We start from the raw sequence: 14,324 nt of genomic DNA, 5'->3' as shown, positions 1-14,324 counted from the left end.
ACTCTCTCCCATCCTAATTTGCCTCAGAGTTGTCGGAACACCAGAACGCCAGACCAATTTAGCCTTGGAGAGAAGCGGCAGAGGAAATCCCAAATGGCAATTTGGGGCAGATATTCATTCTCAGGGTCCTCTTTCAGTCACAAAAATCTGCATCTGACAGGGGATCTGGTTATAGTAGTAACTCTGCTGAACTTGCCTGGTTTTGCCTACACAGCGGAACTGACTTCTGAGTCCACATGCAGAGGGCTGAGCTGTGCATGGCAGAGAGCAAGGCCAGGCCAGGCCAGGCGAGGGGACCCAGGCTCCGGGGCAGAGAACAGGCTTTCCATACAGAAAGCCCCAGGTCCAATCCTCAGCCTCTCCAATGACAAGACACTCAGGTAGCAGCCAAGAAATGGAGGCAAATGGAAATTGTCCATCAAAAAGTCCCCCGGAGCAACTTTGCATACACTTCCCCCACCCCTTTGCTTATGGTTGGAGCAATTTCTCTTTAAAGTCTGGATGACCACAGAAATAATTACACTTGCCTCGGAGGACTCAGTGGGAGCGGTTGCCTGGCAATTCCCAGCAAAGGCAGGCTTGCCTCTCTCTCGGCCTGAAGAGCTTCCAGCTGCAGGGATGGCCAGGACCCCCCCCCCCTGGGACCAGCAGCACAGAAGGGGGGGAACCGACAGGACGGTGAAGCCAAGGAGGGGCAGAGCCAGCTCGTTCTAGGTTTCTGCCCACCTTCTTCCCCGGTGAGGAAGCTGACCAGCAGTGGACCCTGCCAACTAGACAATTCTAGGATTCTAACTGCAGGGCGAGACAAGGCTGGGGGGGGGCAGTGACCCATTTGCCCTGATAAAGCAGCTTCCTCAGCTCAGCTCCCCCCCCCCTTGCCTCAAAGGACTTCAGGGGGCTCTGTTGCCTAGTAGGCAGAGGCTGGAGGGCAATCAAGGAAATCCCATATGAATACGCCATAGAGACACCACACTATTTCTGTTCCCAATAGCAGCCTCAAATGCAACTTTTAGTGTGAGGATCTTTGGAAAAGCTGCTGTGAGAGTCTTTCAGGACTCAAGTATGCTAAACCAGGAGTCGGGAAATTATGGGCCTGCTGAATTTCCTTTGTCTTTTGCTGGAAACTCAAGAACATGTACTGTATAGTTTAGAAACAAAGATCAGTGTCCTCTGAGCATGTTCTGTGTGTTTTATTCAAGTGGTATATAAGCAGGACCTTTTTTACAGCACCTCTCAGGTGGTCACCATTACCATTCTAAGAGAATGAGGTGAGTTCCAGCACCTCTTTTTCCAGAAAAATAGCACTGGATATAAGTATTGTAAAACACAGAGAGAGTTTTCTGCAGTTTGCAAGAGGCAAAGTTAAACCAAAGGAAACTTTTTTTTTTTTTTTTTGGTGGAAGGGGAAGATGTGGAAGAGAAAGGCAAAATAAAGTAAAACAGTAGAAACAAAAGTGAAAGTGAAACAGGGTTTTCTCCAATGAAGTTCTACTCAAAAGCAGACCCAGTGAAATTAATGGACCTTTGTAATGTTTATTCATTTCAATGGGACTACTAGGAGTATGACTAACACTGAAAACAACCCTGGCTCTCTCTTCACACAAATGACAGGTTTAACTGATAAGAAGATTAAGGTCAAAACACCCAGCTTTTCTAAACAGTAAAGTCTTGTTTAAGGGGCAGTTTACACATCCATAAACATCACTTGGTCACAACAGCTAGAGAACATGCACTGAAGTAGATATTGGTGACAATGAAGTTTCACCTGGGGCAATGCCCATCAGTCAGAGATCCACACGTCTCTTGAATGGCACACTCAACAAGCAGTGAGCCTGCCTTGCAGAATGCCACTCTCAAGGCGTCTCAGAGCACCAGTTCCCAAACTTTTCTGCTAAAGGACCACTTGAAAACTGCTGACAGTCTTGGTGAACTACTTAATGCTTTTCTGGCCTGTCCTAGCAATTCAAATTGTAACACAACGAAATGCAATATAATAATAATAATAATAATAATAATAATAATAATAATAATAATATGCTCTTAAATCACAAATCCATGGACACACTGAATGAAGCTTGCTGACTGAAGCAGCTGGGGAAACCCTGGGTCGCAGCAAACGTTTTGCATGCAGGTCCCAGGTCCCATCTGCCGCACCTTCAGGTAAGAGGCTCTCAGGTACCAGCTGATGGGGAGAAAATTATTCCCTACCCAACAGCCTGCAGTCACTGCCGCTCGGAAGACATAGTGATTGGCAAGAAGGCCGCTTCCAAAGGTTCTCATCTTCAGGAAGGTGCATGAGATCCGAGGCAGTGTGGTGTAGTGGTGAGAGTGTCGCCTAGGACCTGGGAGAGGCCCCGGTGCGAATCCCCTCCACCCCACTCAGCCACGAAGAAGCTCACTGGATGCGACCCTTGGGGAGCTTACCTCCCAGGGTTGTTGTGGAAGTTAAACGCGGAGAGTTGGCAGTGAACCCTGAACTCCTTGGAGGAAAAGGTGGGATATACATCTATATATGCAATGAATTAAAAAAACACACAACCGTCTCATTTGCGGGGCGCATGCACGTGGCCGGCTCCCCGAACCCCGCGCCTCTCCCGGCTCCTCGCGCACTTGCGCCCCGCCACCAGCAGCGGCCCTCGCCCAGGCGTGCAGCGCGCCTCGCTTCCTGCCTTGATCCGAATCAATCAGCCGCTCTAGGGAGGCGATCATGGAGGGGAAGGGGGGGGGGAGGCGTCAGGACCGATCCTTGATCCCCTTCCCCTCCCCCCCCCGCCCAGCCCCCGGGCCCCCCTCGCCCAGGCGCCAATGCCGCCGCCGCCGCTGCCGGCTTCCCGGGGCGCAGCCTGGCCGGGGGAGGGGGCTTGGCCGCCCAGCCAAACTTTGCACCCTCCCCCCGCCGGCGCCCCCCAAAAGTGCATAATGGCGGAGATGAATCAGCTCGGCGGATCTGACCTGAGCGGGGAAGCGGGAGCGAGGCGAGAGCCCGTCTCCGGGCGGCGGGGCTCGCCCAGGTAGCCAGGGCGCAGCGCGGCGCTTGCTTCGCCTCCGGGGCCAGCGGGGCTCCCCCTCCCCCCCCCCCGTTGCAAAAGGCGAGCCGGTGCCGGAGAGCGATCCTCCGTGCGCTTCAGCAGCCGCGCCGAGAAGCCCCCGGAGAGGGACCGGCGGAGTTGGCGCCTTACCTTGGCTGATGGGCGCCGCCGCCGCCGCGATGTGCGCGGTCAAGTTTGGCTTGTAAGACATGCCGAGCAGCAGCAGCGACATGGGCGGGAGGAGGCGGCGGCGAAATGTCCTGAAATTCCACGGCGCGGCTCCCTCGGGCTCCGTCTGCCTGTCCGCCGCTCCGTCTGTCTTGCCCGAGACTTTGGGGCTTGTTTACTGCCAGAGACAAGCGCACGCCGCAAATATGGCCGCGTCACATATGGAGAGAGAGAGAGAGAGAGAGAGACATCTATATGTACACAGATTGCCGCTCGCTCTTGGGCAGCGCAGGATCGCATCCCTGCATCGGGAGGAGGAGGGAGAGGAAAAGAGGGGCGGGGGCGAAAAGAGGGGAGAGGAGGAGGAGGAGGAGGAGGGAAAAGTTGAAATTCAGCCCAGGGACTTCTGGAATCCAGTGCACAAAACGTGCAAGATTTCCCTCCCTCCTTTATTCTTGGAAGGAATTGATTCCATCTCCTGCCTAGAGAGGTGCAAGCTTTATTACCATCATCAATTTTTTTACCCCCTTAAAATAAGTTTTCAGAGTTTTAAAACAAAAAATTTGGAAAGAAGTTTTCCGATGCAGCCATTCTTGGAGGGATGTTTCAAAAAATTAGGGGAGCGCAGGAAGAGAAATTAAAGGGGGGGCATGGAGCGGTTGAAAAACGTGTAAATACTGCTTGGTTGTTTGATCTCCCCACCAATACAAAAAAAAAAGCTCAATATCTGCAACAATTTAAAATAAATACATGCAACCACAGTTAAGGTCCAGGAAAGGCTTTAAAGATAAGTAATAAACACAGTAGGCTATAAATAAAAATGTCGTGCTTTTGTGTGGGTGGTACCAAATCCTTTGCTTTTTATATTTTATTCACTTTCAGAACCTATCTGTTTTGTTCTAATAGTTTTATTTTCTCATAGTTTTATTTTATCACCTGTTTGGTCATCTATTTGTAAATTTATCAATCAATACCATAAATTAAGATTGAAATTAATTTATATAATTAACACAAAAGATGACCGAGTCTTAAATATTTAACATCTTGTTTGTAGCAAGGTCCTTGAGAGGGTGGGGGCAGGTAGCTTCTACAGTGGTACCTCTGGTTACGTACTTAATTCATTCCGGAGGTCCGTTCTTAACCTGAAACTGTTCTTAACCTGAAGCACCACTTTAGCTAATGGGGCCTCCTGCTGCTGCTGCACCGCCACTGCACGATTTCTGTTCTCATCCTGAAGCAAAGTTCTTAGCCAGAGGTACCATTTCCGGGTTAGCGGAGTCTGTAACCTGAAGCGTATGTAACCTGAGGTACCACTGTATTCAGCTTGGCAGAAGCTGGTTGTCCTTGACTCATTTCAGCCTAGCTTCAAACATGGGTTTGTTGATGAAAGAGTTTTGGTAGCCCTGATAGATGACTTGCAGTGGGAAGACAGGGAGAGTCTTCTCCTTGCTCACTCAGTGGGGTTTCATACCACTGAGCATGTATCTTCCTCAACGCCATACGGGTTGAGAGTTTGAGGGACGGTGTTCAAGTGGTTCTGCCCCAACCTAGAGGTGACTTCTACTCAACTCCTTGGCAGTTGTCCCAGGAAGGGTCCATCTTGCTCTCCAACATCTATACAAAGCTATTTGGAGGTGACACCCAGCTGTTTCTCCTTTTCATTGGGATCAGGTGAGGCAGTAATGGGCCACACAATGAGAAACAAAACGGGAGGGAAATCCTGACAAGATGCTGTGGGCTGATGGCTCCCAAGCCCAGGAATTCAGTGGGTCACCTGTTCTGGAAGGGGCCTGAGGGCACTGCACCAACAGAGGAGGAACAGGTAACCCCGGAAGGCTGTCCATGAGGGAATGTGACCTCAGCTGAGAAGGTTCTCCACCTTGGCTTATGGCTTTAATGGTTAAAACCAGCAATTTGAATGGGGCCCAAAATTGGACTGGAAACCAGTGCAGATGACAGAGCCCCAGAATAATGTGATCACGGTTTTTCCTAATATGCATGTTAATGCAGGCTTAATTAATTGAGCAATCAACCAACATTTTGGATGACAGCCCAAATGATAATGATATTTCGCATTTTTATCGCTTTTTCAAGTAGGCTTGACAGCAGATCACAGAAATCTCTTGCCATTTAATCAAATAAATATTAATTAAATTTACATATATTTTCATATGACTCATTATCTGGCATAGTTGTATGCCATTCAGTAACAAAGTTCTTTGGGCACCTTAAAATAAAGAATTTATTTTTAAATATTAAATACAATTCCCCCCACCCTATAAAATCAAAAGCTACATGCATGCAGCAAAAGACAACAACTACTCAACCCCCCCCCCAAAAAAAAATAAAACAGGCCCAGACTGTGTAAGTTATTTAAAGATCTTCACCTGGCACAGAAAAGACAACAAGGATAGTGGCAGAGAAGCCGTTTTGTAGCTGGGGTGCCACTACCAAAAAGACCTTTCCCCCTGGTGATTAGCTCCCTTGCTTTCTTTGACAGGGACACAGAGAGCAGGGCCTACAAAGATCTTAAAAGTTAGGGGGGTAGCTTTATATGATAGTTTTGAAGAGGGGAAAACTTTTTTGTTTTGTTTTGTTTTTAAAAAGAGCTTTATATTTGTGTGGCAGCAGGCAACATCTTAGAAGCGGCAGTTCCTTCCAGTGCAAGTATGAAGAGAAAACTCTTCAGACAGCGCTTGCCATCAGCAGTATTTATATTTATATTGAAAATAATTAACTTTTAAGTGTTTTAGAAGGCACCCCAATTTATCATACACACACACACACCTTTTCTAAAACCTCTTTCTATATCAGCTATCTTATTCAAGGGCAGATTTATTACTAATTATTATTGCATTTTATTTACATACCACGTTGGAACCCCAAAGGCCTCTGAAATAGTGAGCAGCATTTTATAACAACATGTACAACAGAGTACAAAAAAATCATAAACTAATCTGCAAGTGAAACAAAAAAATCACAACATTGGTCAAGCAAGCAAGAGGGTCAAAGGGTCTCTTGCTCACCCTTCTTTCCACAGGCTAGAAACCTGAAGGGACAATGTGAAATGGTCAACGAGATAAATGACCCCAACTAAAAGTATTCAGGGTGTTCTCAACATTCTTTCTACTTGAGAGATTCAAGGTGAACAAGTAATCCATGTAATTAACTGCCAAAAATATTTTTAAAAGCAAAATTGGGAATACTTGAGATATTAAAGGAGTTTCCACAAAAGTGTATGATGTCCTGCGCCCATGGCTTCTTAGAATAAAAAGAATGCAGCCTTTTCTTACAATAAAATAAAAGAAAGAAGTCAAGAAAATACAACAGCAGCATCTGAAAGTTGTAAAGCAACAATTAAAAATACAGAATCAAACCAAATTCAGTTAACGTTTGAAATGACCTGAGGAAATAAAAAGGGGGTTATCTGGCACCAATACAACCACCCCACAAAAACAGGTGTCAGGTGAGTTTTTATGGGAAGAGCACACCAGAGATTAGGGGCAGAAAACCTGTCGGCTTCCAGATGCTCTTGGACTCCAGCTCCCATCATCCCTGACTCTCGCTTATGCTGGCTGGAGTTGATGGGAGCTGGAGTCTAGACACCTGAAGACTCACAGGTTCCAGTCCCTGCCATACCACCTGCCCTCAGCTTGGTGTTTTGACAATGAACATAGGGTACAGGCAGGTGTGTTTATATATATTTAATAATGATTTTAATCTGCTCAGTTGGGCTTACTTCTGAGTGGACAAGCATACAATTGCACTCCAGTTGCCCACATAAAACTGCAGTTCTGAACACATGCACACTATGGAAACAGTGGGCAAACTTTTGAGTAAGTGCATAGGATTATACTGAAAATCTTAACATATGCATTTTGTCTGCTAGATGCTGATGGAGTTCTAAGGGAGGTTTTGTTTTTAGGTTGCTATTTATAGTTAAAAGGGAAGTCATCTTTAACATTTTCCTGTCGTAGGAACCAACTCCTCGAGGCTAAGGTCCCTTTGCTCCCCAATAAAATACATGAGGGGGCAAGGTCCCCCCAGAGTTGATGGACATTGCTGTTTAAATGGTGTGTGTGCCGTGCACCTTGTGATTGTGCAATAACACCCCTAAACCAAATCTACTTAAGAAGATAATAGTGTGTCCTCATTTAAGTATAGAGACAGCCTCATCAATTTAATTTAGCCCTCCTTGATTAAATGGCTGCCCACCAGCCAACATTTAATTGGTTAATTTACCAAACAGTACCAAACCCTAGTGATAGCAGCAATAAACTCCCCAACACTGCAACCCCCTTGCTTATGGTCAAGAAAACTCGGCAGTGACTTGCATTCCTTCCCCTTCCTTCAGGTTGCTCCCATGACCTGTAGAACTAACAGTTGCCTCTTCTTATCCAACTCCCATCTGAAGGCAGCCCTGTATATAGGGAAGTTTAAAAAAAAAAGTTTTATGTTTTATGTTTTATATATGATGGAAGCTGCTCAGAGTGGCTGGGGCAACCTAGTCAGATGGACACGATATAAATAGTACCATCATCATCATCATCATCATCATCAGTGCTTTTTTCTAGGGGGACGCAGGGGATAGGCATACCCCTAAACATTTTGTGAATCTAAGTTTGGCCTCACTGAGGGGCAGCATTTCAATACAGTGGTACCTCAGGTTACAGACGCTTCAGGTTACAGACTCCACTAACCCAGAAATAGTACCTCGAGTTAAGAACTTTGCTTCAGGATGAGAACAGAAATCGTGCTCCAGCGGCAGCAGGAGGCCCCATTAGCTAAAGTGGTGCTTCAGGTTAAGAACAGTTTCAAGTTAAGAACGGACCTCCGGAACGAATTAAGTTCTTAACCCGAGGTACCACTGTATGAGTAGGAAATTGAGAGTACCCCTAAACATTTTTAGGAAAAAAGCACATGATGATGATACGTCCCTATTTTCATTGGAGAGATATTGGAGGGTATGTGAGAGAGGGAATTTGATGCATTATTGCAGCTAAAAAAGTTATCTAAATAGGAAGGCGACTTTCACCCCTCCCCCAATAATTTTTATTGTTTTTCATTTAAATACAAGAACAACCTCTAACTAGAGTAACTTGCCCAATGGTACATTCTTATTAAGTTTCATATGCAATACATACTACACAAGCAATACATTTATTTATGTATTCAAGTAGCCTCTCCGCAGAGATTCTTGTGCTGATGATGGTGGAATTAAAATATTTTCCGTCTCATTTATAAAGGAAAAGAAAGGAAGTCGGCATCTCACCAAAAGTTTCCATCCATGAAGTACCTTTAATTACCCTTCTGTGGTGAGTAAGGCATTCTGGTAGAGCCACATTCCAAATACTATTTAAGTAGACTTCAATGGGGATTTCTAGGGACTGTTTCCAATATCAGGCTATTGTTCAAATCAAATACCTTTATTGGCATCACAGTATAAAACATTTCAAGTCACTTGGATAATTAAAAGAACAAGTGTGAAGTTGTTGAGGGTCATAAGGTCACACTGTGATTGTGTGCACTTAGATATTCTGCTTCACCCTGTCTGTTCCCCAAAAGGATGAATCGTTAGGAAACCTTTTGGGTAAGGTTATGGCTAAAAAGGAGGCTACTAAAGCAGTGATATCTTTGTCCCGGGATCTGCCAGGAGAAACCTCATTTGACTTCTTCTCGGAGTTATAGGCCGGAAGTCCAACATTTTGCTCAGCATCAGTTGGCGAGGTCTGCTGCGTAAAGAGCAATCTAAGAGAATGTGGTCCATTGAACCAGGTACTTCTTGGTTGCAGGAACACAAACAGGCTTGATATGAAGCATGTGAGAATCTGCCTTTGGTCACTGCAGAAGGGAAAGCGTTTAATCTCATGAGCATAAAGGCTCCTCAATGGGAGGGGAGTATTAGATCCTTTAGATATTTGGCACAGGTTCTGTAGGGTGTTGTGATACCTAAGGCCTCCGGAGAACAGAATCTTGGCATATGAGGTAACAAGCGCTGTCTTTCATGGCCATAGAGCAGCTGCTTGATTATTTGGAATATGTAACTTTTGTCACATAGAATCATAGAATCATAGAGTTGGAAGAGATCACAAGGGCCATCGAGTCCAACCCCCTGCCAAGCAGGAAACACCATCAGAGCACTCCTGACATATGGTTATCAAGCCTCTGCTTAAAGACCTCCAAAGTAGGAGACTCCACCACACTCCTTGGCAGCAAATTCCACTGTCGAACAGCTCTTACTGTCAGGAAGTTCTTCCTAATGTTTAGGTGGAATCTTCTTTCTTGTAGTTTGGATCCACTGCTCCGTGTCCGCTTCTCTGGAGCAGCAGAAAACAACCTTTCTCCCTCCTCTATGTGACATCCTTTTATATATTTGAACATGGCTATCATATCACCCCTTAACCTCCTCTTCTCCAGGCTAAACATGCCCAGCTCCCTTAGCCGTTCCTCATAAGGCATCGTTTCCAGGCCTTTGACCATTTTGGTTGCCCTCCTCTGCACACGTTCCAGTTTGTCAGTGTCCTTCTTGAATTGTGGTGCCCAGAACTGGACATGCTTCAAGGCTCTTGAGAGCAATGCCCAAACTACAAATTTTATCTTGAATTGCTCTATATCATCTAAATGAAATGCGATCTTCAAGCACAGAGGTTAAGAAGGAGTTAGATGTTGTCCTGAAGTGGACTTTCAGCCAGGCCTTGGTTGTAGTCAGCCATGCTTTGGTTTCCATCAGATGTTGGCCGGTTTCAACACATAAGGCTAAGTAACTTAAGCATTTAGGGGCACCAAGGATCTTACAAAGAAAAGTTGCTTGAATTTGTTCAACTTCTCTATTAAATGCTTGTATCCAAATTGGAATGCTGTACAGTAACTGAGAAAGGACCTTGGCATTAAAAATATTTATTGCAGCAGAGACCATCCGGTTGCCTCTGAGGAAGAAAAAATGAAGAATCGCAGATGTGGTGCATTTTGCCTGGATGATCATTCGGCGTCTGTGTGTTTCCAGTTTAAATTTGACTAGTAGAATATCCCTAGGTATTTGAAATATTTTACCTGGTCAATGGGGTGATTATCTAGTCTCCATTTGACAATTTGACGACTTTGAGAAAAAATCATAATTTTAGATTTTTCGTAATTAATTCCCAGGGAGTTGATCTGGCAGAAGGAAGAAAACAAGTTCAGAAATCTTCTAAGGCCCACCTGGGTATGAGAAAGAATTGTAGTATCGCCCACGTATAAAAGCAGTTTTATTTTATGTTGGCATAATGTCGGTGGCTGTCCATTTACATCCTTAAAGTGATGAGCCAGGTCATTTAAGAAGTGGGGTGGCAAGACGCATCCTTGCTTTACTCCTTTGGTTATAGTTATACTTTTTATCAGCTCGCCTTTAGAGTTACATTTAATTTGACAGAACGTAGCAGAATGTAATTTTTAAATTAAAAACAGCAGGCACTGGTCAATTCCCATTTTACATAATTTGTGCCAAAGTAGATCACAGGGGTCAGAATCTCCTTTTAAGTCTAGGAAGGTTACGTAAAGTTCCTTCCTCCCATTTTCCATGAATTTTTCCGTGAGGTGTGAAAGGACTATGCAGTGATCAGTGGTTGATTTGCCATGGCAGAATCCTATTTGTTCAGGCCCAAGGATCTTGTTAGATTTCTTTTCCAAATATCAGGTATACATCTTGCCAAGGTTTGATAGGAGACTTATTGGGCAGTAATTCTCAGGCAGATTCGGGTCACCTTTTTTAAATATAGAAGTGATGATGGAGTTTAGCCAAACATCTGGTAATATCCCGAATTTGTCAATTAAAGTAAATAAGTTGGATAATAGAGGGACCCACCAATCTGGAATGTGCTTAAAAAGTTCACCAGGGATCCCGTCTGGTCCTGGGGATTTATTTGATCTTAACTTCTTGATTATTGAGAGTATTTCATCTGGTTCCACTAGGATCCAGTCTGGAAGATGTACATAACTGGGCCCATTTTGCATAGCTGATAGATTCGTTGGCACTGTAAATATTGCAGAATAGTGATTAAACCAGCTAGAGGCAGGAATGATGGTGATTGTTTGGTTGCTACCATCTTGAAGGGCACCAGAAACTATCCTCAATAATTCCTTGCTGTCCTTTACAGTACTTGAATTGCCCTGAGCAGATGATGCCAATGGCCTTCGTAGAAAGATTTCTTTTTCTTATGGAAGAGCTCTGAAAGGTGTTTTTTTCATATTAGGTATTCTTTTAAATGGCTCGGGTTCTTCCTGGATTGGAATACAGTGGCACCTCTAGATGCAAATGGGACCTGTTCCAGAGCCCCGTTCGCATCTAGAAGCAAACGCAACCCGTGTCCGTGCGTCTGCGCGTGCGCGGATCACATTTGGCGCTTCTACGCGTGCGCATGACGTCATTCTGAGCATCTGCGCATGCGCCAGTGGTGAAACCCAGAAGTAACGTGCTCCAAAGGAGTACACTGACATGCAACTCTCTCTCATGGGTCTCTCTCTCTGTCTCTCTCTGTCTCTCTCTGTCTCTCTCTCTCTCTCTCCAGCCTTTGTAGCATAGGGGAGAGAGAGAGACACTGGTGTTTATTTTGGCTATAGGAGGGGCAGTTTGTAAAATACTTAATTTTTTTAGGTGGCCCTTCTGTAATACTTTGAATTAAACTAGATTAGGATTGTATTCGGCTAAGTCCAACTCAGAGTATACCTATTTACATTAATGGACCTCATCCACTAATTTCAATGGGTCTTCTCTGAGTAGGACTTAGCTGGTTACAACCCTAACATTTATAAGAAGTGTGGAGTGCCCCTGTTCATTGTTCCAGTCAGCATATATGCCCTATTTCAAGATACCCCATTCCATCCATCCTCCCAAGAGTCAACATCCCATGGCCACTAAGCATGCTCACTCTTCATTTGGCTACGTAGGCCATTTCCTTGTCCACTTTAGGGTTTGTTTGTTTAAAATGTTGATGTTCTACGAACCTCAGGACTTTACTGAGTGTACGTCCCATCCTGTGCAGAGGTAGTGAGTGCCATTTTGGCTGCAAATGCATTGGCACTGGTGCCTCATTGTAGGAAATAAATTATTGCTCCCTTCCCACAGGGCATGCTTGCAAGAAGGCAGGTCCAGAGTAGTGAGTTGTGCAGATGTAGAACATGCAACCCCCTCCAAGGATGAGCAATTCTGCTAGGTCTTTGTATCAGGATGGATTAATGCATACTTGATACAGGGATAGGCCAAAATTCTCTTCCGCAATGAAGCCTGGAAGCAGTTAATCATGCAGAGCTGTAACAGACAGCCTCTTCTGAGATGAGCCCCTGGCCTAAGAAAATGCTCTCTTGCTTCTCAAGGCACAGAGTTTGAAAATTCCTGATTGACATAAAGTTAAATTAAGAGATGCATATTACAAAATACTGAGTCTCTCTGTTGAACTCTTAATTCTAAAGGATTCTGACAAAAGCCGTGCCAGAGTACTTAAAATGAACAAAAGATAACAGGCTTGGAGGTTTCCTGAAAATTGGGACTTGGAAAATGGGTGCACACTTTATTTTGAGTAGTTTGTAAAACACGTGTCATTGACCTGTAAAGATACTTACAGAGTGTCTCAGAAGCTGTTGATTTGTGATGTTGAAGGCAGCAAAATTATTGGTTTCTGTAGCTTTCCTTGTGGGATTTTCCTCCTTGGGTGCCAAAATACCTTGCTTGGCCTTGGGTACTATACACCTTGATTGTGTAGGACAGGTGTGTGTTGGGGGGAGTGCCATTTGGTGCTCCACCTTAGAAGAAGGAAGTTTTAAACTGGTCCCAAGTGCAACTACAGAGCCGGTATAGTCTTCTAGGTAAATAGATATTTAGTGAAATGCTTAAGCCAGGCATGTCCAAAGTACAGGGGCCTCATGTGGCTTGTTGGTCGGTTTAATTTATTTCCTGGGGTGAAATCCTAAAAAAACCAAACTCCAATCCTAAAAAAAGGTCAACAACTTCGGTCGGCCCCACGGCCCTTCACTTCATCAAATCTGGCCCTCTTTGAAAAAAGTTTGGACACCACTGGCTTAAGTTTTAAAGTTGTAGGCCAGAGATGGTTGGGCTCTCTCGGTTCTCATCAGCCGTTCTGGCCGACGGTCTGGCACAAAGGCTGCTGTAGCCCAGAAACTCGCCCACAAATCGTGTTCTAAACAACCCAGCTTACATTTTAAAAGCCGTTTTAATGCTGGGATTGTCAAAACAATTGGCATCAAATCTTTGCAAATCATTATGTTGCAGCAATTCCTATAATCCTTGCAAAGTACCGAATCCACAAAGCAGGAAGTTTCCTAGTGGATTGCACACCTTCCTTAAACCTTCCCCTTCCTTTTTTGTTCCTAGAAGAGTCTTCACCAACATGGCCTCTGCATATTTCATATCCTCCAAGTGTCCTGATTTTCCAGTGCTGGAATTACAAAAGCAATCCTGGCTTCTGATTTGATCCCAGAAGGTCCCGATTTCCCCTGCTAGTGCTGCTGCTGAGCTTAGGGTGAAAGGATGAGCCATCCCAAACTGCGACTGTGAGGGAGCACCCCTTTGCCTCTCCTGGTGCTGCCGCCTCCTCCCCATGGCAGCTCTTAGTGGCTGCCGGAGAGCGGACGAGGAGGAGGAGGAGAGGTGGCCACTGCCCCTGAGACCCAGCCCCACATGACACACTGGCTCTCAGAAGGCAGAAGGCAGGGCCATCCTGGGCAGGAAGAAAGGGGGAGAAGAGAAGAGCACAAGGCTTGATTATTAATTTTTTTAAAATGCTTTTTGCACCTGCGTCCAATCATGGCCCTTTCCAAAATTTATTTATGGTGTTTGTTTTTCTTTTTGTAAATCTACCAAAGAATAAAATAAAATCGGGATTAAGTGGTTTTCTCAGCATGGCATCCCGTTGGTGAAGTGCTGGTGGCATTGGCCCTTCTACTGGTAGGAAATGCTCTGCGAGGGGTGGGGACACACAAAAATGGGGCATCAAGGAGGGTCAGTTCCTGGGGAGTGAAGAATGTCCTTATTTTCACCTGAGGGTATGATACTTGATGGGAGTGGGAGTCCAAAACATATGAGAGTGCCATGTTGGCAAAGTCTTGTCTACTCTAGACAATAAGTAAATTTAGACA

The 14,324-nt window shown here is 45.0% G+C and overlaps 1 protein-coding gene and 1 long non-coding RNA gene across 4 annotated transcripts in view; one reads left to right on the top strand and one right to left on the bottom strand.

Moving 5' to 3' along the window:
• Positions 1–3,998, bottom strand: part of CDK2AP1 (cyclin dependent kinase 2 associated protein 1) — a 19,053-nt gene extending 15,055 nt beyond the window's left edge. Inside the window, exon 1 of one of the 3 annotated variants that reach the window (XM_082204203.1) lies at positions 3,180–3,998. In XM_082204203.1, coding sequence (XP_082060329.1) covers positions 3,180–3,261 — 82 coding nt within the window. In that variant the 5' untranslated portion in view covers positions 3,262–3,998. Of the gene's footprint in view, positions 1–2,208; positions 2,328–2,424; positions 2,531–3,179 lie in introns of those variants that run through there. The other 2 variants (XM_082204204.1, XM_082204202.1) reach the window with 2 other exon arrangements.
• On the top strand, positions 2,850–14,324 carry LOC309521571. The gene is made up of 3 exons (XR_014214725.1): positions 2,850–3,011; positions 8,444–8,512; positions 13,561–14,324. It is a non-coding gene; the product is annotated as an uncharacterized lncRNA (long non-coding RNA).

This window comes from Podarcis vaucheri (assembly GCF_965113315.1).
Source record: "Podarcis vaucheri genome assembly, chromosome: 16".
Lineage (NCBI taxonomy): Eukaryota > Metazoa > Chordata > Lepidosauria > Squamata > Lacertidae > Podarcis > Podarcis vaucheri.
Note: the sequence above shows the minus strand (reverse complement) of the source record. Positions and strands in the feature narration are given on the sequence as shown.